The 24,351-nt window shown below is 30.1% G+C and overlaps 2 protein-coding genes across 2 annotated transcripts; one reads left to right on the forward strand and one right to left on the reverse strand.

The window, feature by feature from the left end:
• Window positions 1–7,513: 7,513 nt before the first annotated feature.
• On the reverse strand, window positions 7,514–12,928 carry LOC118037422 (nuclear/nucleolar GTPase 2). Its single transcript, XM_035043387.2, has 11 exons — window positions 12,621–12,928; window positions 12,385–12,518; window positions 11,863–11,992; window positions 11,493–11,653; window positions 11,071–11,172; window positions 10,840–10,944; window positions 10,262–10,390; window positions 10,023–10,163; window positions 9,358–9,458; window positions 8,632–8,689; window positions 7,514–8,031 (listed from the first exon to the last, which is right to left on the reverse strand). The coding sequence occupies exons 1-11, from the start codon at window positions 12,856–12,858 to the stop codon at window positions 7,666–7,668; spliced, it is 1,665 nt and encodes a 554-aa protein (XP_034899278.1). The 5' UTR covers window positions 12,859–12,928; the 3' UTR covers window positions 7,514–7,665.
• A 6,756-nt stretch (window positions 12,929–19,684) lies between these two features.
• LOC118037421 (cocosin 1) lies at window positions 19,685–21,835 on the forward strand. The gene is made up of 4 exons (XM_035043386.2): window positions 19,685–19,825; window positions 20,177–20,410; window positions 20,605–21,337; window positions 21,502–21,835. The coding sequence occupies exons 2-4, from the start codon at window positions 20,215–20,217 to the stop codon at window positions 21,653–21,655; spliced, it is 1,083 nt and encodes a 360-aa protein (XP_034899277.1). The 5' UTR covers window positions 19,685–19,825; window positions 20,177–20,214; the 3' UTR covers window positions 21,656–21,835.
• Window positions 21,836–24,351: the final 2,516 nt, after the last annotated feature.

Here is a 24,351-nt window from a genome sequence, read left to right on the forward strand (position 1 = left end):
GGATTAAGTTGGGTTAATATACAAAATATGTGACCTGACACATGATATAGAGATAATCTCATAGAATGATAGACTAAGAAAAAAAATCACTTGTAAAAAAGAACTTGTAACCTCAAAGGTTAGCAAAGTTTCAATAAATAAAATATTGAGAGATGAAATCAAAAAAGAAAGTTTCATTAAAAAAAGTTTAAAAATAAAATAAATAACAATAAAAAATAAATGCTAAATCAGACATAAAATAAAAAGAGCAAATATACTAAAGGATAAAATTAAAAAAAAATCAATTAACAAAATAAGTTTGAAAAAATAACTTAACAGTCAGAAGAACGAGAACTAGATCTAAAAGGTAAAAAAAAAATCAAATGATGGTTAAATTAAAAGAAAATTTCAATTTTATTGATTATTTAAAATAAAAAATATCAATAAAATGAATAAGGATCAAATTTAAAAGAAAAGGAATCAAATGGCTACTTTGAAAATATCCAAGGAAAGGCTCCGAAACTGAGAAAGAAAGAGGAAAAAAGAAAGGGGAAAAAAAAAGATTAATGGCGCTAAACCATACGTTTTTCACCACAAGTGCCACCCAAGAATGGAGGTGATGCTGTGAGGATTAAAATGTTATCGTGAAAGCCAAAGCTTGTCGTAAGAACAATTGTGAAAGCACCAATGCGTGTTTGCGTGAATTTCACGCACATAATCAGCTTTTTAAAACATATTAATATATATATACCTAAATACTATAAAGTTAATTGAATTATACGGAGTCAACTTCTATATAATTAAAAAAATTTTATTAAAGAACATATTAGTAACACCTGAATATTTTTTTACATTAAAAAAAATTAATCTAACCCCATCATACTAACAACAATCTAGTTAATACTACTATACCTTGTAATTAAAATTTATCCAGAGATCTTGATTACTAAAATAACCAATGCGTAATTTTTTTTCTTTGTTTGTTTCTTCTTCTTCTTTTAGGGAGGGGGGTGGTTGAACAACACTATTAGGATCTTGGAACTCGAAAGACGCACTGTATTTTTCTTGTAGTTTTTTTATGCTACCCGATTTCAACTTATTTTATTTTATTTTATTTTTTTAATTTTAAAGCCCCGCTAATCCTGGATACTTAAGAAGAAAACGACAACACATGCTTCGGTTTTCTTTCTTTGATCAGTGGATGCCACATGATTTGCTTCGAAAAATAATCCCACCACTCTCGACTTCTGGTCCCATTTTTCTTGCCCAATAGTTGACTTGTACAGTACTGATCAGATTCCCTTTTGTTTCCCAGGTGAAATTCCTTCTCTACTCTAAACAACCATTTACCAAAAAATGTTCTGATCCATGTAGCTGCCCAATCAATTTATGTCTCTAGCTTATGAAGTTGGAAAAGAATTTTCACTTAAAAATCGAGTTTTTTTGCTTTAAATTATTTATAGATCTTGATCCTGTGAGTTTATCTCGAACATGAAAAGAAATGTTACAATTGCTTAATATAAATATTGTTATCGGATAGTATCTAGCATGCTATTATTGAGAGGTTGGTAAATGTCAATTCCAGAAATAATCACTATATGAGAAAGTGGTGCCGGAATTGTGTAGAAAATAGTTTGTATTTATGACATAGTTTTAAAAACTGGCTGACAGGTCGATTTTAAATTTGGAATTGAAATCGGTTGAGTTGAAAAAATAAAAAAAAAAAAAGAAGAAAAACTTGATGTGATCTAACTAACTCAGTTGACCAGGTAAGATCCAGTTAAAATTTTAATTACAAATTTAGTTATAATCTATTGATTTTTTTTTTTTTTTTTTACTAAAATAACGTCGTTTTAATTTTTTAAAAAATAATTGACCCGGATGACCCGGTCAAAATTCGGAACCCGAGCCTTGGACTAGACTGGGTCTAAAACTATGATTTATACTCTTAATTATTAACTAAAAAAATATGGTGGATGCTTAAAATTTTATGTTTGAAAAGAATCCATCAGAAAATTCAGAAAATATATCGATTCATTATAAAAATATATATTATATGTATGAATGATTTGTGATGCCGAATTTTGATTAATCAAAACTCAAAAAAATAGGTTGAAACTTATTGAAAAAAAAAAAAAAAAAAAAGTGGGGTGGTGTCCGTTAGGCCATGACTCAAATAGCTGCACTCTGAGATTGTTGATGTCTGGGTCACATGGTCTAAACGAACGGGGACAAAAACAAAAGATTATTGTCGTTATGGCAACAAATTAGTAATCATGCTATATCATTATATCCTTGAAACTCTTATAATTCCATGGGTGGACAGAACTTATTAATTAGGTGCCCCTTAAAATGATGTCAAGTAATTTTACAAACTAAATAATTTATATATCAAAATTTTTTTATATTAACATGAGTTTCCGGACCAGCTTGTATATATCCTAACGATTATTTTTACGGTCTAAAATTAACGATCATATAAATTTTTAATGACTCTAAAAAAAACTCAAACTTGTAATTATTAGAGAGTAAACTCAAGCAATTACTATTTATATATCTATTTATACATGCGTGTGTGTGAAAATGCTTAAAATGACAGTCAAAGTTTTTTCAATCCTATACATTGATCAGGGCGGGGGTCACGGCTCGCATTGATTTGGTGTCTTCTAACCACCGAATCATATCACGGAGTATGGCATCTAGCCACCATCCATGTGAATCAACGGTGATGCCCAATTGCATCATCATGATTCACCAGCCATGCCCCTTGTACACTCTTTCCATATCCCTATTGGAATTTTGACTGTTCTCGCTTTGCTAGTCAATTGATTCCACACGAATTGACAAATTTTTAGTTTTGACTTTGGAATGAATCATACTATTAGAAAGTGTTGGCAAGTATGATCTAAATTGTGTTTATTAGATGTTTGAATTTTTTTTTTTAATTAATTTTTTTATATTTTCAGATTTTTTTTTAATGTGTTAATGTTAAAATTAGTTTTTTTAAAATAAAAAATATTATTTAAATATATTTTTGAGCAAAAAACATTTGAAATCGCAACCACAATTATATTTTCAAACACCATTTTAATTACGTTGAAGTTTAGGTTTAATTCGAGGTGATCCTCGCAGGCATGAGTGCCCTAATGCTAAAGTTTTTTTTTCTTTTTAATTATTTAGGATGCTTGCATTTTAGATCAACACTTATGATGTTCATTTTGAAATCTTAGGAACAGCTCAATCAAATATGTCTGTCAGATTTCATTTAATAGAGTTAATTTTAGGGCCACCTAACATAACTTACAAGGTATATGAAAGTCCAAACATTTAAGATCTAATTCAAACATAGAAAAAGGGTTCCATACATGAGGGGAAGAGCAGTGATGACGCAAGGAAAAGCTTCTGCCATGGACCAGCTTGGTCTTGGTCATGGGTTGCATAAGGAGAGCTTCGTCCTGTGTGACAAAATCAAAGTGAAAATGACAAAGCTTGGATGGACCTCACCTTGCACGTCTTCTATTCGTCCGTCAAGGAGGGATTGCCGGACGGTCGCTCATGTCCTTCTCAGACATACCTATGCCTATATACGTATTTATAGGTATACAAAGTGGCACTTTCTCGAAGAGCAGTCATTGATTGGTAACTAGGGTGTTTGAATGAGTCCTAACTTGTTTTTTTTGTTTGAAAATATATTAAAATGTTATATTTTTTATTTTAAAATAATTACTTTTAATATCAGTCCATTAAAATATTTAAAAATATAAAAATATATTAATTAAAAAAAAAAAAAAAAAAAACAGTCTATTATACCCACCATGCATCATCATCATGTGTGAGACCTTCGATCGCTTTCTAATCTCGACCACTACACATGCAATGCAAGAACATGACGAAATCGACCATTCCTATCTCAGTATGACATGAGTTTGCCCCATCCATAAAAACCAAGGCCATGATGATTTGGACCGCCGGCTCACAGGCAAGGCCATGGCGATGCCAGATGTTGTTTTCTTGCAATCTTGCTGCCATGTTCAGACAGCCAAAACGACAAATGAATGATCCAGTTCTTTGGATGTCTCGTCGTGCTTGCTGAAAAAAAAACACAGAGGAGTGGAAACTGGGCCAGAAGAGCAGATGATTCTCCTTTTACGTGTTTAAAAGTGCTAAAATTGAAGCAAGAGATTATGCCGCTATAATTACATTTTTGCCCGCTGTTCGACCTTCCTAGCATTAAGGACTGATCCCTCCAGCTTTGAAGACAGTCACATGACATGTTGGCTCTGAAAATTTATCAGCTGCTCTATTAATGGAAGTAGATGCATTCAATTATAGGGTTTTCTCTCCTAATTAACGGATATAATAAATAAAAGAGATTCGTGATCTATCATGCTGCTATTATTCATCCTTTCTCATCTCATTATTCATACCACTGCTTGTTAGGCAAATTCCCTTTCTAAATCCCCCGAATCTTAGATGTGTTTTAGTTTGTTCATCAAACTTTATTTTCATTCAATTTAGTCCTTAAAAGCTCTACTTTCACTGTCATGAGGTTTTTTATTCTATTCAGATTGCATGTTGTCGCGTGTCCAAGATACCAAATATCATTTTGAAGCTCAACGGCAGGTGGATTTTGCATGATTCACCTTGGTGATGATTTCGGAGTTCAATAGTAAGTTGATTTGTATACTTTAATCTCTAATTATTGTAAGAAAAAATAATCCAAAGAACAAATAACACAGTTGACATTGATAAAACCAAAAGCCTTTCCTCATGTATATTGTTCAATAGACGTGTAAAAGTATATGTTAGCCCCTATATTTTAAACTTTGTTATATTAGGTCCCTTCTCTTTCTAGATTCTTTATTTCAGTATCAAATTTTTTTTTTTACTTTTAAATCCTTAGATCTTGAGAGAGGAAAGAGAAAGACACTGAAAAAATTTAGGAGAGAGAAAGCTCTTGAATGACTAGAATTGAATCATCAATAACTAACTTTGACTTTGATGTTTATGGATTTGTCTTTAAAAGAAGGATTTAATGGCGGTGGTTTTCACCTTCAATAATGCAAAAATAAAAAACTAGGTTTTAAATGCGGCTTATGGGTGCAAGTCTATATTTACAGCCTATGCATGCTTGGCCCTTTAATCATTTTTTAATTCTTATTTTATAACAAGATTCTTTTGAAATAAATTTATTAAAATGATGTTTGAATAATTATCCAGTTATGTCATTGTTTCCAAATAATATTAGCTTCTTTTATAGTAATATTAACAATTGTTTTCCAAATAATTTTATACGAAACTTGAATATTTGATACAAATGAGATTTTGTTTGTTTATTTTTATATTATAATTTTTTATTTATATAATTTTCTCAAGTTTATTATTCTTATATTTTAAAAGTCAAAGGGAGATAAGAAAAAATGCAGCTGCCACTTGGTTCTATAAAAAAAACCTAAGAATCTTAAATATGCACCGGTTTTAAATATGCAAGTAAGGAGTTAGTTATACTTAGAAAAATATAGATATCATGTGTACCACATCCTTTCAATCAAAAGGTTAACTTTATCATAAATTTTCTCCTAAATTTATTTTATGCGTGCCATTTACTATCTAAACTATTTTATGAGCTTATTTATGAGTCATTTATTATTGGTTGATGTTTGTCTAGTTAGCATTTGAATCATGAATTTTACAACAAGATGATTTTTAGTTTTAGTTTATATAAATAATGTATCTTGACTCTTTATTGTTGTTGTACCAAAAAATTGAAAAGAAAACTACGTTGGTCCCTATTTGAAGGAGACTCATGGACTTAATATTGAACTTATTATAGGATTTAAAGCATCGCACTAGGTCTAAGTTAGTCTCTAAAACTAGGAGACACATCGACCTAACTGTTAAAAATTAAGCTTTGGTTACAAAATAATGCTAACTTGATGAAAACTCGTTGATGAAATTTTTATTCTTTGTTAGAAAAAAAAATATAAACAACTATATATACACAAAAATTTCACCTAGAACAAATTAATAATTATATCCCGGATAAACTTGTTGCAACCCAATCCTCCCAATGTCGTCGCAACATATTGATTCCACCCTTATTCCATCCCACAAACGACACCAAATAATGAGGCTGAAAAGAATCATAAGGAGAAAGATTGGGGCACTTTTCTTAGGTTGATAAAACTTAACCCAGAAGATTTGGTCGGCCTGACAACACCTGCAAGAAAAACAACCTGATGCTTGAGTCAGTATAGTGTTTGTAAAGGTGACAGGGTGAATGAGTATTCTCTTAGCTTAAATATTCATTAAACCTTGTTTAAGTCTTGTGTCAGACTTGTATTGTGTTAAATTTGAAGTCTAAAAAGATGACTTAGAGAGATGAATTTTGGCCTAGTCCTTTTATACTTATAAAGAGATTATTTATATAGATTTTCTTAAGATAGATATCTTAATAAATATCTAGGATATTTAATATAAATATTTTGTATAGATATCTTATAAATATATAGAATATTTAAAAAAATATTTATAAATATATATACATTATATAAAATATTTGTGTAATTTTTTCATGTATCATCAATTGCGATGTGAAACCATATAAACACATGCGAAGACAACTATTTTTGCACAATTGTGTATGAAGTCATTATCTTAGCATGTCTCTCACCCTTGCGTTAAAAGTCGCCCTTTCACTATGGTTGGATAACATTACATCATTGTGAATAGTTTAGAATATCTTTATTTTTTGTTTTTAAAAAGTATTTTTATATTTTTTTTAATTTTTTATTATTTTTTATATATAATTTTGAATTGTTTTGATACACCATATTAAAAAAAATTATTTTAATACATTTTTAAATTAAAAACTTTTTAAAAAAACAATCACTAACACACATCAAACAATGTCTCAGCACAAGTAAATTACGAGGGTTGATAGGAGCAGAGGTTCGATATGTACAGCCCAATGACTTTTATAATCTGAAAACTAAAATACTCAAATGGAATTAATAATGTTATCACGGCATGTCTTTTCAGTAGGAAATGAAAATAGTTGCAGACTGTATTGTACAGGCCAGGCAGCCTCAAGAACAACGTGGAACAACAGACCTCGAAGACCTTAGGGGGAGGGGATCACAAAATTATGAACACCCAAAGCTAGCTCTATACATGAATATTTGACCTTCCAACCCATGACAGGCAGCCCGCACCTCTGCCTTCTAAAAGGAAAACATGGTCCCCAGCCCTTGAAAGAGAACATTTTAGTTCGATCCTCATCACATACCACCACTTTTTTCTCTTGGAGCTTTTTTCCCTGTGGATCTAATGGCAACAAAAATCCTTGCTTTTGCCAGCTAACCATCAAGAACCGCGAAATTTGTCTGGCCAAGCCATAAATAAATTGCTATGCGAAGACGATAAAGAGGCTGGCGGCATACCACGTGAAGATTGATTGATATCATTGCCGGCCATTCTTCTAAGTAACTTTCTAATTTATTTATTTTTGTGTTTATATGTTTTGTTAAAAATATTTTTTAAAAAAATAAAAATAATATTATTTTAATATATTTTCAAACAATATGAAAAATGGCACACAGTTTCTTGCAAAATCTGAGAAAGAACAAAATTAATATCACAATAAGACAATAAGAACCTAGGATTCAGATATTGGAACTCAGTCGTCTATTCTGTGGTTGGAAGCTCGTCAGCCATATCATCTTCTGTCCCTGAAGGCTCCTCAGGGATCTCATCCTCAGTTGCTACAGCCTGTTCATCATCATTGCCCTTTAACTCATTCTCGCTAAAAAGATCCCTTTGAACAGGGACAGTTTTTTGTTGCTGGGATGACATGACATTTGCAATAGCTTTCATAGCTGCAGATGCCTGATTACTATCCCCCGCATCCTCCGTGTCAATACCATTGATGACATTAGGCTCCTCCTTGGACTCGTTTTCTAGGCGCGGTGGGGGAACAAAGAAAGGTATCTTACCCCTCTGCCAGTCATGAAGAACCATCTTCGCTGCAGTCATATGGTCAGGTTCACCACCCTGAACACAAGTTGTTAAAAATATAGAGTTATAAGCATAATCCAGGCACAACACTGGATGAAACTTGATGTTTATGTGTTTGAGAAGTGCATTTCAATGGTATAAGCAAGGCAAAGTGTTTGCAGTCGATACATCAAACATGCAGTTATCCAAATCTAACCCAATATATCCCAAGTCACAGATGCCTTTAGCTCCATCTAGAGAAATTTTCCATTACATTATGCGACGCCAAATTATTTATCACTGTGTAAATTGATGCTTTCGTTTTGGTTTGCTTCTTGCGCATCCATTTTCTCTACGTGTCAAGATTAATCAGGAGAGAGAAGCATTCTTCTTCTATGCACTTGGGCAGACATTCAGCATTTTAAAGAGCTTGATGAGCCTACTGGCAGTCCCCCACTATTTCAATAGCACCAGGATAAATATGCAATCATGACAAGCATTTAACTGATTCCTTTTCTTTTCCTTTTTATTCCTCTCTTCTGATATTTAGGGTTTGGAAATTGGAAGCTTAGCACTCCCAACAGCCTATCAATATTTGATATCAAGCACTTACAGGTTAAAACATACGTTCTGCTCTCACCAATAAACAAAACATACCTTCAAAAGTTTGCCCGTTGATTTGCAGAGCTGAAGCAGAAAGTCATTCTCATCATCCCTGACAACAATGAGGTATAGTTAATTGTAGCTCTTGCATGTTTTATATCAAATAAAGACTTTGGCGATAAGAAACTCATGTTTGGGAATCTCAAAACTCCATTTAAGGTCCCTTGTTTCATCACATAGAAGTTAAGGTAGGTATACTTCTCAAATGACCAAATCCATTGAAGCAAAGTGGTAAAACACAAATCAGTTTTGGCACATACTGATAGGTTGGAGTTTATAAACCCTTCAGTTCTCTTAAGTCTTGAGAATCAGATGAACAGCAGAACAAAACATGGTGCATTTGTCAAAAATAAAATGCATTTCAAATTTATGACAGTCAGTATAACCGGCCACAGGCCCATGTTTCAAATCTAAAGAGGATTCAGAGCAAGGGATGAGCACTTGTAAGTAGTAATATGGAACGGACATGGGCATAACACCTCTGACACCCATCTGGAGCAGGAAGGCTTCTAACTCAAATAGGAGAAATTATGGTAGGAGCCAGGCTCACCATTAGCCCACAGTCATACTGGTGGATTATGCATAAAGTGCACGGGCAAATGATGAGACAAGGTCACAAAATAATTGTTCTTTCAATAGGTGTTCCTTCCAATATTCTAGTTACAAACGCTCATTCCAGGTGCTCCTTGAAAAGAAACCATAGACAATTAAGTAGCTCACCACTCTTTGATCTTATATGCTCTTTGTAGGTGCTCCTTCTTAACACGTTTCAGAACCTCTCCTATGTGTTCAGCAGCATCATGCAAGTTTGTAACACGTACCTGGAAAGGGTCCATTCATAAACAAATAAAAGGTAACTTAGAGTTACAGAAACGAGAGAGCAGAGACATTCACTAGAAATATATTTACCAAAATAAGCAATCATGGAACAGAAAACCCATGACCATGCATGGCTTACTTTGCAGTTACAGGACATAGCATGTTCCAAAATATGAGAAAGGAAAACAAGCAGCAGAACAAATTCTATTTCCCCTTTTTTTTGGTTCCTGAGAGAAATTTCTTCTATTGTATTAATTTTCTGAAACCACTCAATAAAAGTTGTTCCTGCTCGCAATAATATGACTGTTAAATACGATGACCAGAAAAAGTATTGCAGAAATTATGATTTTCTGATTTTGGAATGCCTAACAGTTATTGAGAACAAACAAACAAGCAGAACCTATGCTTAAATTGAATTCCAGTGCAAAAAAGGTCATGTCTATGCGTCATTGCTAGACTAGAAAACTCAGTAAAATAGTAGGAAAGCCAATAAAGAATAGACATGATGATTGACTACCACACTTGTATATAGGTAATTTCTACAGGCAACTGAACAAACAACATACCACGCCCTTCAATACAATATCTGTTTCTGAGTCATGGTTCTGGTAAACAACCCCAGGGCAGTCAATCAAGAAAATCCTCTTTGTGAGTGTTATATACTGCCAGACCTTAGTTTCCCCTGGGATAGGAGCAACCTTGCAAACCTAAAAGGAAGGGACAAATTTTTATCAATTAAATTGGAACTAACAAACTTTGTGGCAACACATAACCAGAAGTAGCAAAAGGAGAGTGGAATGTTTACATTCTTGGTACGCAATGTGTTGATAACTGATGATTTTCCAACATTGGGGTAGCCAACAAAACCCACCGATATTGCTTGCTTGTCACTTTTTAATCGGGCAAACTGTCTCAATACTGACAGAAGAGAACCCTAAGTTCAAGAAAAACAATTTTAAAAAATTAGGATACAGATTAACATCAAGATTAGAAAATGATTGAATGCTAAAATACGAACACAATAGAGCAAAAATAAAATGTATTTGGGGGAGCAAGACATAATTTTTATAATTCTCAAGGTAGAAAGCTTGGATTTTTCTATCTATATTTTCTTTTAATTATAATTCTTTTCATATGCAGGTTGCAAATAAGATGGTTCGTTTGAAGATTAAATGAAAAACTGAGAGAGACAACGGAATGAATACTGATTTATATTGAAAAATGTTATCAAAAAACAAGAACATCCAAAAAGAAAAAGTCTAATCACTCATGAGAAGGTTGCTAGGTGCATGGCAACAACTACAGCATTATGGAAACCATAGAATTCAAATTAGTAATAACAACAGCATATAATCTTTATTGCATCTGAACATATTATAATACCTTGCCAAATGACTTGTTGATGCTTGCATGGAATGCTAGAGTTGGATATTCCTTGGATAAAACACGAAGCCATCCCTTTGTTGCCCAAGCAGGAATAAGATCACACTATAGGAAAAGCAAGTGGGAGAGGGAGAGTACCAAATTACCAATATTTACAACATCTATACAGTTACTTACATTTGATAAAATAAAAATGTTACAGAAGCCACAGAAAGAAAAAACACAACTAACCTTGTTTAACAGCAGAATCATGTGTTTGTGTTTGCAATGTTCTTTCAGATGCCTCTCTAAATGATAACATCTTGTGCCTTGGGGGTCCCTAGCATCTAAAACCTGTAGTTGAAAGAAGGTGATATTCAGCATTTGGCATCAAGATTCATGGAAAGTATTAGTGAATCTAAAATATACTTGAAAATTCTCAAGAAATATTTGGATATCCTGAGTCTGAGAAGGAATGGTCAACAACCAATGGACATCATACTAATCTCTAAATCACGGTCTGGGTTTAAGCTTGCTTTTTTTTTTTTTGGATACTCAGTGAATTTATGATGCATTTTATCATTCATAAAATCTCGTGGTTGCTGAACGTGACATAATTCTACAGTAGTAGAGCTCCATGCCTTTTTGATTTAACCACAGAAAATTAAACTAACCTGAACAACAACATCTGAAGAATCTATAACTTTGTATAGTTCACCCCATATACGCTTACTTTGGCCCTTCTCAAACATATTATGACGGACCAGATCTCTAAACCCATCTGCTTCAGTTCCTTCTCCAGTTGCCTCATCACCATACTTCTGCTCAAAATCATCTGCCAAGTTGCCAACAAAATTATTGAGCTTGTCATCTCACTCTGAGAAAAATATAAAAATATAAAAACAATTCTAAACGATTCTAAGAAAAATATAAAAACAAAAACCACCAGTTACATCTAAACAAGGCAAAGCCTGTGTATGGAAGGACAAAGATTTAATGAATCCTAAAAAACAAGGTATTCATAATAAAAATCAAATCATTTACCCTGAGAACCATCAGCTTTCTTAACTAAAGACTCATAATCTGCTGCCAAAAGCCTTGGGCGTTTCCTCTTTGTCTTAGGTCCAAAGGCATCTTCAAAAGGCTGTGTATCAAGAAGATGAACTCTGGCTTGCTTCACAAATTAAAAACAAAACAAAATTTCAGAAAATACTAAAATTATTAAATCAACAAAACCAAAACTTCACTCCCATGCATTGCATAACAATAGTTACCGTCAGACAACAGTTTCAAGAAAATCACCAGGAAGATATATTGAGAAATTACAAATTTACCTAATTGAGACTCATTACACATTGTTTAAACTCTTAACAAAACGGCATACTCAATCATTCACCACCAAAAAAAAATCGAAATCATCCAATATAAACAAGCATGTCAGTCAATATTGCAAGCTTATAATAGTAAAATTTCTCCATCTTTATCAAAAAGAGAGAGAGAGAGAGAGAAGGAGAAGCACTGGTTCCCTTATTTTATCAATTCTAAAATAAGTTCAAAATACAATACCTTCTGGTGATCATTCAAAAGCGACAAAGGCAGCTTCCTCTCCTTCAAAATAACATTATAACTACTAGACATCCGACTTTGTAACTCCTCGCGAAAAAATTCAAGCTCTTTCTGATTCACAACTCGTGTATTCCCTAAAATAAATAAATAAAAATTAGCTAAGATATTTATAACTATAAAATTAGGACACTGCAAAAGTTAGTCATAGTCTGTTTGTAACTTGTAGAAATACATACCGAACCAACGGCGGTCGGGTTGGATGCGAGTGTTGGGAAGTTCATTAGATTGAAAATCATGCTTTAAAATTTTTCCTTTGCTGTCACGTCTGGGCCTGACGTTGTACATCTGGAGGCGGCGCACGGTGGCGGCGCTGCGGGAATTGGTGTTTTTGATAGTTCCATTGCTGCGATTTGTGTCTAGTGAGTGTTTCGGCTTGCCGGAGATGTTTGATTTCTTCTCTTTCATCTTTGCCATTTGTGAGGTTGGCGGAGCTAGCGGATTCCAGACGAGATAGCTAGGGTTTTTCGAAAGAGATAGCAAATGGAGAATTTGGGGATTTAAATGTAACTGGACCGGGTTTTGGAGTCGGTTGGATCCCCGCCTCATCAAGGCCACAGGCCTGAGCCCACTAAAATTCATTATAGCTCTAGCAAAAGTAAGTATTTCTTTCCCAAATTGTGTGCACTTTTTTTTTTTTTTTAAAAAAAGGTTTAATCCATTGCTTTAACATATTTTAATTTTTATTCTTTTTTATTTTTAAAAATATTTAAAATAATCAATTTTCTTTCGGGTTTTCAATTTCCTCTTTCCATTTCTCAATCTACTATTTTGTTTGAAATTACTTAATAATTTGCAAATTTGTAATTTTGATTTTTATCTAATATGTCTTGGCTTTTTTAATATTTTTTCTATTTTTAAAAAAATTATAGTTTAAAATTCTATATTTTCTTACATTTTTTTCATTTAATAAAAATTTTAGGAAATTATAATAAAGTGATTATATTAAAAAAAAAATATTGAAAAGAAAACGCAAAGCCCAATTTGTTTTATGAAAAGTAATTTCTTGAAACTACTTTTCAAATTTTTTTATATTTTTTTATCATTAAAAAAATTGATTAAAGAGAAAACATTTTCGATCAAAGAAAAATTTGGTTTGTTTTTCAATAAATTACTTTTTTTTTATTTGGAGCATAATTCACTTTCTAAAAGTTGTAAAAAAATTAAAAATATCCCGTTATTTGTTGATTGTATCAAATTTAATTTTTAATTTTTTGATTGCTATATATCTTATTTTGAATTATTTTTTTATTTTTATCTTTTTTCACTTTCATCCCTTGGGATTTTATTTTTATATCAACTTTAGTCCTCATTCTTTTGATTGTTATTTTTTTTTCTTAATTGAAACTTTTTATCTATTAGATTTGATCTTTATTTTTTTATTGCTATTTATTTTATTTGAAATAAATTATGAAATTAAAAAATTTTCAATTCTATCATCCTTCAACTTTTTTATTTGTTAGATTTTGTCCTTATTTTTTTTATTGATATTTTTTTTTATTTAAAATAATTTATAAAATTTGAATTTTTTCAATTTCATCCTCTAACTTTTTCATATGGCAAATTTGGTCCCTATTTTTTTTATTTTTATTTTTTTATTGTCACCAAATAGGTCTTTTGTCAATCAAAATTGGGTCGTTAATTTTATCAATCTTGTACATTCCAGTCCTTCAACTTTTCACTTGTTATTTTGGTCTCGCACCACTAACTTAGGCAATCTTCTAGGTTTTCTTAATGTTTATCATCTTGTGTTATTTGATTTTCTTTCTTTTCTTGATTTTTTTTTTGTAAAAAATGAGTATAATAGTGATGCAAATAATTATTGAATTAAAAATGATGATTGTATTCATGATGATACAAGGGAGCTTGAAGGATCTGATCAACATTAGGGGATCATTTCACGAGTGCAAACACTAGGTAAATGATTTATACATTTTCCACTTCATAATAATGTTAGGCAGAAATAATTGTAAATTCTTTAATTGCAAAATTTTATATAAACGCTTGTTTGCATATAACAATTTAAAAAGGAAAAAGTCGACTAGCTACCCTAAATGAGACTAGTGGCATTAGTTGTATGATGACTATGATATTTAATTGATTAGTTATTGTGAACAAAACTAGTAACGTTAGTTATTCGACAACTAAGATATTTAATTGAATAATTACCCTGAATGAGAATATTAGCATCAGTTGTCTAACTAACATAATATTTAATTGACTAGTTACTTCGATGCATACTAGTTGCATTAATGGGACTAATAACCAAGATTCTTGATTTGATAAAAATCGTCTAATATAACCATAAAAGTAAATTGAAAGGAAAGTATGTCATCATAGTTGAATATTAAAAATGTATTTATTTTTACAAATAAAATAAATCATATCAATTGGGTGAATTAATCATAAGGTTATATTTATACTATGTGTTATATAATTTTAGGTATATCACAACCTCATATGGAACAATAACTATTCTTAGCTATTCTTGTGTCCTAATATAAATCTTTATGGGATTTATTTTGGAATGTGATAATATTAGAATAAATAATGTATATAATTATTTACAAATTAGCATATAAATATTAAGAGCTTCACCTTTACATATTAAATTTTAGAAATGCATGAATTTATTTTATAATGTCTTTCTATGAAATAGTATATATTATTTGTCATGATTATTTATTGTTATGTATCGTCATATAAAATATAAAGGGGTTAAGTTATGAGATTATATGTTGTCTAATCTCGAATTACAATGAGTAAAGTCTAGAATGATTGGATCTTAATGGTATGTTTCTTAAAATAACATGCTTGTTGAGTTATTGATAACTTCATACCCATATTTTTAGGGGAAAATCTGTATGGATTTTGGTAAAACATATTTAAAAAATTTTTCATAATGTTTTATTTATCTATAATGGGAAATGTGTTGATTTGTGTTTTAAAAATTACGAATGTTACAAGATAAACTCTATAGAAAGTAAATGAAAATAAATTATAAAATTTAATAACAAGTAAACTCAATTTTAAAGGATGATTTTTTAAAAAAAAAACCAAGTTTAATTTTTTTAAAAAAAAAATCCTAAAAACTTTTAGGTCTAAAATAAAAAGGCCTTGATGTTTTACTGCTCTTTACTACAAATGAAATGACAAAACCTTTTAATATATATTAATGGGTAGATTAATGGTTATACAGTGACGGAGCTTAACTACTTCTTAAAAGAAGGCGAAACCAAATATGATATAAACTCCACTCATAATCACAAAGCTACAATATATTAAAAATAAAAAAATAGATATAAAAAATATATACTATAAATAATTGTACAAATATAATCTGTAAAATATATGAAATTGCATAATGCATTATTATTAATTGAATATTAACATTAAAATATGTATTTTATTGTAAATTTTCGAATCACTAAGCATAAAAAAAAAATTTGGTATTTCATTTTAAAAACATCAAATATAGTTAAAAAATCATAGACATAAATAATATAAAATACAAAATACACTTTAATAAATGAAAATTAAATACAATTAGAAACTAAATAAGAAACATAACTTTTCACTTTATATCATGTGATGGAAGGAATACTAGGTGGCCATTTTTTCAACATGAGACGTGATAAGTGTACTCCCCTTATGTTATTATTGTTAGTATATATGCTATATAGCTAATTGTTTAGTTATATCGTAGCATTGATTTTATTTATATAAAATATATTTATTAATAATAAATGCATATTTTATCTTTAATATTGTATATTTGATTTATGAGTTTAGAGTAAAGAGAAAGTCTTTGAGACCAAAATGTTTTGTAAGATAAATTATAAAATTATCATAATTATGATATTTTTATATATTCATGTTGCTCATTGATACTTTATTAAGATTGAACATTAAGTATAGTTATTGACACCGATACATATCATATTCTTTTCATATGAAAAGAAGTGATTGTGTTTCATAAGTTGTGGTTTAAGAAATACCTGAAATTAATATGTAAGTGCTTGTTAGATAATACATACACTAGATAAATCATTTGTGTTTGTGAAAAGATTTATGTAATAATTGTGTAAGTGATTCTTAAATTTAAAATAATTAAGTTATATTTTATAGAGAATATTATATTTTGATCATGACTATACTTTCTCTTAATCAATGGTAATGAATGGGAAGATATTGAGTATATTATAAACTATATAAAAGTATTTGAGTGTCTAGGAGGGGATTCATCACCCTAAGTGAATTAAAAAAAAAATATTATCGAATATAATTAATTATGAGAATTTGCGTAAGATGGAATGTAATTTGAAAAGGATTTGAAATCTTATTCAAAAAATCAATGGCTATGATGTTGAGAACAACCATGATTTGATGAAGTAGATGCATTCCATGCTACAAAAAACCTAAAAGGAATCAGGGTTTCACTGTAGCTCTAAACTCATTGTACTGTGGACTGAAACAGTGTAATGACCATGTTGTCATTTCAAAAAAAAAAATGAGCTTGTTATTTGGGGTAATAAAGTCTTTTTACACAATTCATTAGTTATTATCTTATTAATCAAGGATAATTCGGTCTTCTGGATTTTTTAAAGCATGGTGAAATGACTAAATTATCTTTTATAGTGAAAATTTTCATGTTGGCATCCAATGGTTCTTTTTAAATTATTGTTAGTTTTTTTTTTAAAAAAATTGATTTTTTTTAATTTCATCCTTAAACATTTGGTTTATTAAATATTGGTCTTTGTACTTTTTTTTTTCTCACTTTCCTTTATCCTAAACCTATGCCCATGGTCTTGAGGTCATTAGGTTAATTTATGTTGACTTAGATTTTTTTTTCCAGCTTTTCTTTTTATTTATTTTTTAATTTCACCATTTAACATCAAATTATATTATACTTGAGCTTCATAGTTTTTTTCAATTTGTTTTCAATGAAGTTACCTCAATATCATGACCTTGCCATAAAATTTGCATGCTAACTCGAATAGGCTCGGGTTGGGTTTTCTTAAACCTTTTTTACATTATCAATTTTTTTTGTCAATTTATTTTTTTGGTTGTATTTTTTATTCATATTATTGAAATTAGCCGAGCTGACCAGTCAGATCAATGACCCGAGTCTTAAATATTTTTTTTTTTGGAAACACTTGTATTGCCCTAGCCTTTTTTTACGATGAAAAAAAATTTGGATTGGCCTGTGGTGTAGCGTGGGTCACCTATAAAGTAATGTCTAAATCAAAATGTTTTCGATAAAGGGATATCAATTACACTAAGAAACTGGACACTAAAAGATAAAATCAAACCACACATGACTTTTTCTAATATCTTAAGAATCATGACACGTTGTTAAATGGTGCTTTTGATCTTCAAACATAAACAATTAATTATTAGATTAATAATAAATTAAATTATTTAATATATTTAATCCTATTTTGATTAAGATTATGATTTATATTTAAGCCAACATATTACATTAAGAACGATTGGTCAAGAATTAAATTAGGATGATTAATCAATTATAACATGATTGTAAATAAGTTTTATAAATTGAACACTAGGATGTAATTAATACAAGAATTATAATTCTAAACTTAGAAAAAAAAGTAGGGACTTGATTGAATAAATTTCTAAAACTATCGTGAAATAATATGTGTGATATTATTTAAATAAAAAATTAATATTTTATCATTTATAAGATTATCAAGTTTTTCTTATAAATAGAATGTCATGTTTTATATTTTGTGAAAGGTTATGTTACAAAACATATTGTATAAAGAAACACCTAAAAAAAATAATTACTCAAAGGCATATTGATCCCTATTTTTTAATAGGATTCTAAGAGATTTTTTACTAGTGACTCATATGGATTATTGTTAAAAGTCAGACACTTAAATAACTTGTGATTTGTGATAATTTAATTTTAAAAAAGTTAATCAAACCTCATAAAAAAAGACATGATCTCTATTTAATCCTTGTTCAAACCTTAAACAACCCTATATTGTCAAGCAAAGTTATTAGAACTCTTGAAAAATTTAAAATTATTGTTTCTACTTTGTCTAAGATTCTTGGGAGACCCAATATTGGCAGCAGAGCCATCACTAGACAATTAAAATTGTTAATTGTATATTTTAATTTTTATTGGCATTAATTATGAATTAAATTTATGTGTAAAAAATTAAAATAATAAAGATCAAACTTGATAGGAAAAAAATTAAAATTAAAAATAAATATCAAATCTAATATATAAAAAGATTGGAGGATGATTAAATTAAAAAAAAATCAATTATATAAATTATTTTAAATAAAAAAAGTAATTAAAAAATACATACTAAATCTGTAAAAAAAAATAAATTAAAAAGTTATTTTGAAAATTTATAGGGTCAGACGCTAAAATCTTAATAAGAGAAAAAAAACAAAAAAATGGCCAACGCTAAACCATAATTCCGTTCATCACACGCAATGTACATTAATTGAGGGGCCGTCGAGCCAATATAAAACTTACAATGCATGCACGTGCTAGTCCTTTTTTTAATAACACTTGTAATTTTAAAAGAACAAAATTGTGGTTCAATCAACCTAATAATAGCAAAATAATAATAAAAAAAAAACCTGAAAAAAAAAACGTGCTAGTCAAGCTTTAAGAAATCTTGAATCAAATTTTGTAATATAAGGACATGTTATATTTTAATTTTTAACGGAGGACAGCAGACTAGCCATGGGTCCATCCACTAGCTCACAACATTTTTTTCATTTTATATCAGATCCACCAAGCTCGCATCATTTTAATTTTTTTTTATCATTTTCTCAAGCATGGGTCCATCCAGCACAAGTTTTCTTCAGAATTTACATCTCATAAATTCAAGTCAGCTCTTCCTGTGTGGCTGTGTGTGTCTAAGTGGACAAATCGAAATCATATTATAAATCTTTTCTCTCCGTTTATTTCCCTTTCCTTCACTGTCCTGTACCATATCATCGACATTTATCAGAATACGTGACGATTTTGGTTTGAAAGTAGGCACGTGGAAAGAGCTCTGGTGAGTAATTGAATTTATGTTTTTAAAAAATTTAAATATTTTTTTAAAAAAAATTAAATTTTTTATATTTTAAATCATTTTCATGCGCTAATCTCAAAAATAATTTTTTAAAAATAAAAAAAAATTATTTTAACATATTTTAATATAAAAAACACTTAAAAAAACAACTACAACTACCCTCTCAAACATTTAGTAATGCATGCCACGTGGCTTTCAAGATAAGAGCCATTGCCCCTCCTCGAGGGCTTCGTTTCTCTATAAAAGGAGGGATCGTCTCCTTCATCTCTCACAAATCATCCCTCTGTAACTTTAGCAGCTGAATTTCTCATCCCCTGCCTTCGGTATGGCCTCCTTCCTTTCTTGGTTTTAACTCTTAATATTATGGCTCCGCATTGCTATTTTTAAGCTGATGTTTATATGCTAAACTCAAGTATGTATACTTCCAATATATATGATCATTAAAACTGTGTGTTCTTCTCTTTTATTTCTGTTTTCTTACTGTTCATCTTTGTTGCTGCCCGTAGGACAAGCCTTCATTTTTTTTTTCAAGAAATTTATCCAACTCAGATCATATACTTCTTCATTCACATGCACATGGAAGAGGGATTAAAACTCTAAAAGGTGCTTACATGAAAAGAGTTAGTATAAATGTGAAAATAAAATAATAAATATCTTTGTTGTTTGATATGTAGTACTTGTTCAAGAAAGTTACACGAGACAACTGGCATCCATGGATTTCGACTTATCTCCGAGGTCAGCCCAACAGTTATTTGATGGAGAAGCTGGATCTTACCACACCTGGTCAAGTTCTGAGTTTCCGTTGCTAGCAGAGGAAAAGGTTGGTGCCGGAAGACTTGTCCTTCAGCCTCGTGGTTTTGCTCTTCCCCATTATGCAGATTCCTCTAAACTTGGCTATGTTCTGCAAGGTATATTTATGTACCAATTCATTATTTCTCTCCTCCTCCTCCTCCTCCTCCTTACAGTATTAGAGTATTGTTATTAATAATCACGATCTAAAATCTATTCATTTTATTATTTTTAATTAGAATTAATTAATATTACAATATAATATAATCTGAGTAAATAATTTATTGACATGTATAATCTTGGTCTCCTGCAGGTAGTGACGGAATAGTGGGAATGGTGCTCCCAAACTCGTCGGAAGAGGTGGTGTTAAGACTCAAGAAAGGAGACGTGATACCAGTGCCTCCTGGAGCGCTGTCTTGGTGGTACAACAATGGAGATCACTCAGAAGAAGTCGTTATAGTTTTCTTAGGGGAAACTTCCAAGGCACACATTCCTGGCGAATTCACCTACTTCTTCTTAAGTGGAGGCCTAGGTACCATGGGAGGGTTCTCGACAGAATTCATTAGCAGAGCTTATAAGATGAACGAAAAGGAAGCGAGCAAGCTTGCTAAAAGCCAGACAGGGATTTTGCTAATTAAGCTAGAGCCTGGAATACGCATGCCGCACCCTAACATGGAAATTGGTGAAAAAATGGTGTACAACATTGATGCTGCTTTGCCTGACGTTGATGTCAGAGGCGGTGGTGTGTTCAAGGCATTGACAGCAGCTAGATTTCCTTTTCTTGAAGAAGCAGGCTTAAGCGTTAACCGTGTGAAATTGGAAGCTAATGCCATGTACTCGCCATCATACACCGCCGACGGCACATTCCAAGTTTTTTACGTTGCTAGAGGCACCGGCCGCGTCCAGGTTGTGGGGATTGGTGGTAAGCGTGTCCTGGACACCAAAATACAGGCTGGTCAATTACTTGTTGTGCCAAGATTCTTCGCGGTTGCTCAGATTGCTGACAGTGAAGGAATGGAGTTTGTTTCCATTCTCCCTGGTAAAAGGTACGTAATTGCAATTTCTATTAGAAAATTAAATTTGGTTTTAAAAACCTCATATTGAATCAATCCCTGTATTTTTATACATGTTTATAATTCAATCCCAGTATGATTCTTGAAGAGTTTGAATTGCTGTTAATGTTTTTTTCTTTTTTTTTTGCTCTTGGCAGCCGCGCTGTTGAAGAGTTTGCGAGCAAGAAATCAGTGTGGAATGCTTTATCTCCAATAGTTTCACAAGTTGCTCTCAGTGTGACTCCAGAGTTTGAGGAGTTTTTCAAGTCCAATATGCAGAAGACCACTATTCTTATCCCACCCACCAATTAAATCTGAAAAATTAATATTAATGTTTGTGTATGATCGATCATCTCCCCTTTCGGTCGATTAGGTTGTAATGATTAATATGTTGAGGTGTTAGATAGCACATCAGTAATGGTGGGAACCATATGAAAGGATATTGATGATATTTGAGAATATTAATTATGACTTCTAAGGATTGCACTAGAACAGTCTCCCATTTAATTACTTTTGAAAATCTTGAGTAATTAAGATGTCCAAATCTCTAGTAATTAAGATGTCCAGATCTCTATACAATTATTGATGGATTTTGGTATTTATCGAGATAACATAAATTTAATTTATAATATTTAATTGAAAAATATTGTTTTGATGTATTTTTAATTAAAAAATATTTTATATCAAAATATCAAACATATATGATTTGAGTATTATTTTTGCCTAACCATTATATAAGAAAGTAATTGGCTTTGATATTTATATCTTTTTATTATTCTATACTACATCGATTGGCAAGACCATAAATTACTAGTATTTTCTTGGATAGATATCGAGGCATGTATGTTTTTATATTTAAAAAAGTATTTATATAAAAAAATTAAAATCTTTATTTATTTCAAATTAATATTTTTTTTAGTTGTAAAATAACCATAACTTAAACTGTTAGATAAAATCTCAAGATATGATTTATATTATTTTTTAATTTACCCTTTCAAGTGAAAGACCTTTAAACTTGAAACTTGTACAGTTCTACATTAAGATGTGTTTAATTTTTTATCAAATAAATAAAAATAGTGAGATTCAAACTTGTAACTACTTGGTCATCAAAGATATGATACCATGTCAAAGAACAGTCTCAACTCAATAACTTAAACTATTAGATGAGGTCTGAAGATATAATTTATATTATTCTCTAACAACGGTGTTTTCAAATTATTTTAATGTGCTGGTATTAAAAATAATTTTATAAAAATTAAATTAAAAAATATTATGATTTCCAATCCTTAATAATTTAAGCTGTTAAGTAAGGTCTCAATATATGATTTACATTATTTTTTAATATACTCCTTCAAGTGAAAGCCCTTCAAGCTTGAAACTTGTACAGTTCCACCTTAAGATGTGTTTAATTTTTATCAAATAAATAGAGGTAGTAAAATTTAAATTTGTGACTACTTAGTCATTAAAAATATGATACCATATCAAAGAATCATGTCAAAGAACAATCTTAACTCAATAACTTAAGCTGTTAGATGAGGTCTCAAGATATAATTTATATTATTCTCTAACAATAGTATTTTCAGATTATTTTAATGTGCTAGTATTAAAAATAATTTTATAAAAAATTAAATTAAAAAAAATATTATGATTTCCAATCCTTAATAAACCTAAAGTTGAAGGATGAAATTAAAATTAAAAAAAACATTGATTTTAAAATTAAAAAAAATCAAAGAAAAAAAAGAAAAACCATTATAATGAATAATATTTTTGTCGAGTGATAAAACCCCCCCTCCTTTTTAGTTCTAGTTCTTTATTAATCATTGTTAAAAATTAAATTTAAACTAAATTTTAAAACATATTTGAATCATGCTTTTAATTGTACCGTAAATGGATACTGCATGTAGGAGTGGTTAGATGCATGCAAAGTAGTCCTAATTTTGTGCAATCTTTCAATAATCACGTACAATTCCAATTTAGCTCCATAAAATTCTTCCCATATTGCTAAAGTTTTCATCACTTTGTTAATGTTTCCTCGAGGAATAAACCTGCCTTCAACCTCAATTGGCAGATAATCTGGGATATCCCAACGCCACACGCATTATTTTTATAGACAGTCATTCATATTAATATAAATTATAATATGAAATTTTATTTAACAGTTTAAATTATTAGATTGAAATGGTTATTTGATATGATATCAGAATCTTAATAATCTAGTAGCCACGAGTTCGAATCTTACCATTCTTATTTATTTGATAAAAATTAAAAAAAAAAAGATAATATAAACATGTGTAAATTTTAAACTTAAATTTTTTTATTTAAAAAAATATATTAAAAAATAATATAAATTATATTTTAAAACCTCACAGTTTAAATTTATAAATTAAAATATAATTTTTTTAATTTACTCATTCTAATGTTATGCCGTACTAAAACTTTCCTCTGTCTTGATTACAAATTTGGCTGCAGCATTGTCAATTTTGTTGCCGTAGTCTTTTTGCCTTTTTGGTAACCAAGACTATACATATGATACAAGTGTCAAGACTCTGGCCAGAGGAATTCGGTGCCGTTTGGCTAGAACAGAGGAGTGGTCAACCATTGCCAGAAACAATTAGCTGCAATCAGAAAGCCAAAGCTGACTTGGTGACCCCGAGTCCTACCAGTCGCCAATCTCGAGGGTCTCCCTCTCTTTTTCATGGACGAGGTTAGGATTGAGAATGTGATAATAATTATTTTTTAAATAACTTTTTATATTAAAATATATATTAATGATATTTTTTTTATTTTTAAAAAATTATTTTTGATATTTATTAATTTATTAATTGAATTACAATATTTTTTATTTAAAAAAATTATTTTTGATATTAGTATATTAAAATGATTTAAAAATATTTAAAAATATATTAATTTTTTTAAAAAATAATTTTTTTAAAATCACACAAAAATACACAAACCTTAAAATACTTAAAATTGTGATATAAGTGAGTGGACTGGAAAATAAGGGTGAG

Source organism: Populus alba, chromosome 1 (assembly GCF_005239225.2).
Source record: "Populus alba chromosome 1, ASM523922v2, whole genome shotgun sequence".
In the NCBI taxonomy this organism is placed as follows: domain Eukaryota; kingdom Viridiplantae; phylum Streptophyta; class Magnoliopsida; order Malpighiales; family Salicaceae; genus Populus; species Populus alba.

Bases quoted from the DNA above. Each gene is read 5' to 3' on its own strand.
- LOC118037422 (XM_035043387.2), bottom strand. From the start codon at position 12,858: ATGGCAAAGATGAAAGAGAAGAAATCAAACATCTCCGGCAAGCCGAAA. The intron at 10,391-10,839 runs GTATTATAATAT...TCTTGAACTTAG, and splicing joins TCAACAAGTCATTTGGCAAG to GGTTCTCTTCTGTCAGTATT. The intron at 10,164-10,261 runs GTAAACATTCCA...CCTTCCTTTTAG, and splicing joins ACACATTGCGTACCAAGAAT to GTTTGCAAGGTTGCTCCTAT.
- LOC118037421 (XM_035043386.2), top strand. From the start codon at position 20,215: ATGGATTTCGACTTATCTCCGAGGTCAGCCCAACAGTTATTTGATGGA. The intron at 20,411-20,604 runs GTATATTTATGT...GGTCTCCTGCAG, and splicing joins ACTTGGCTATGTTCTGCAAG to GTAGTGACGGAATAGTGGGA. The intron at 21,338-21,501 runs GTACGTAATTGC...TGCTCTTGGCAG, and splicing joins TCCATTCTCCCTGGTAAAAG to CCGCGCTGTTGAAGAGTTTG.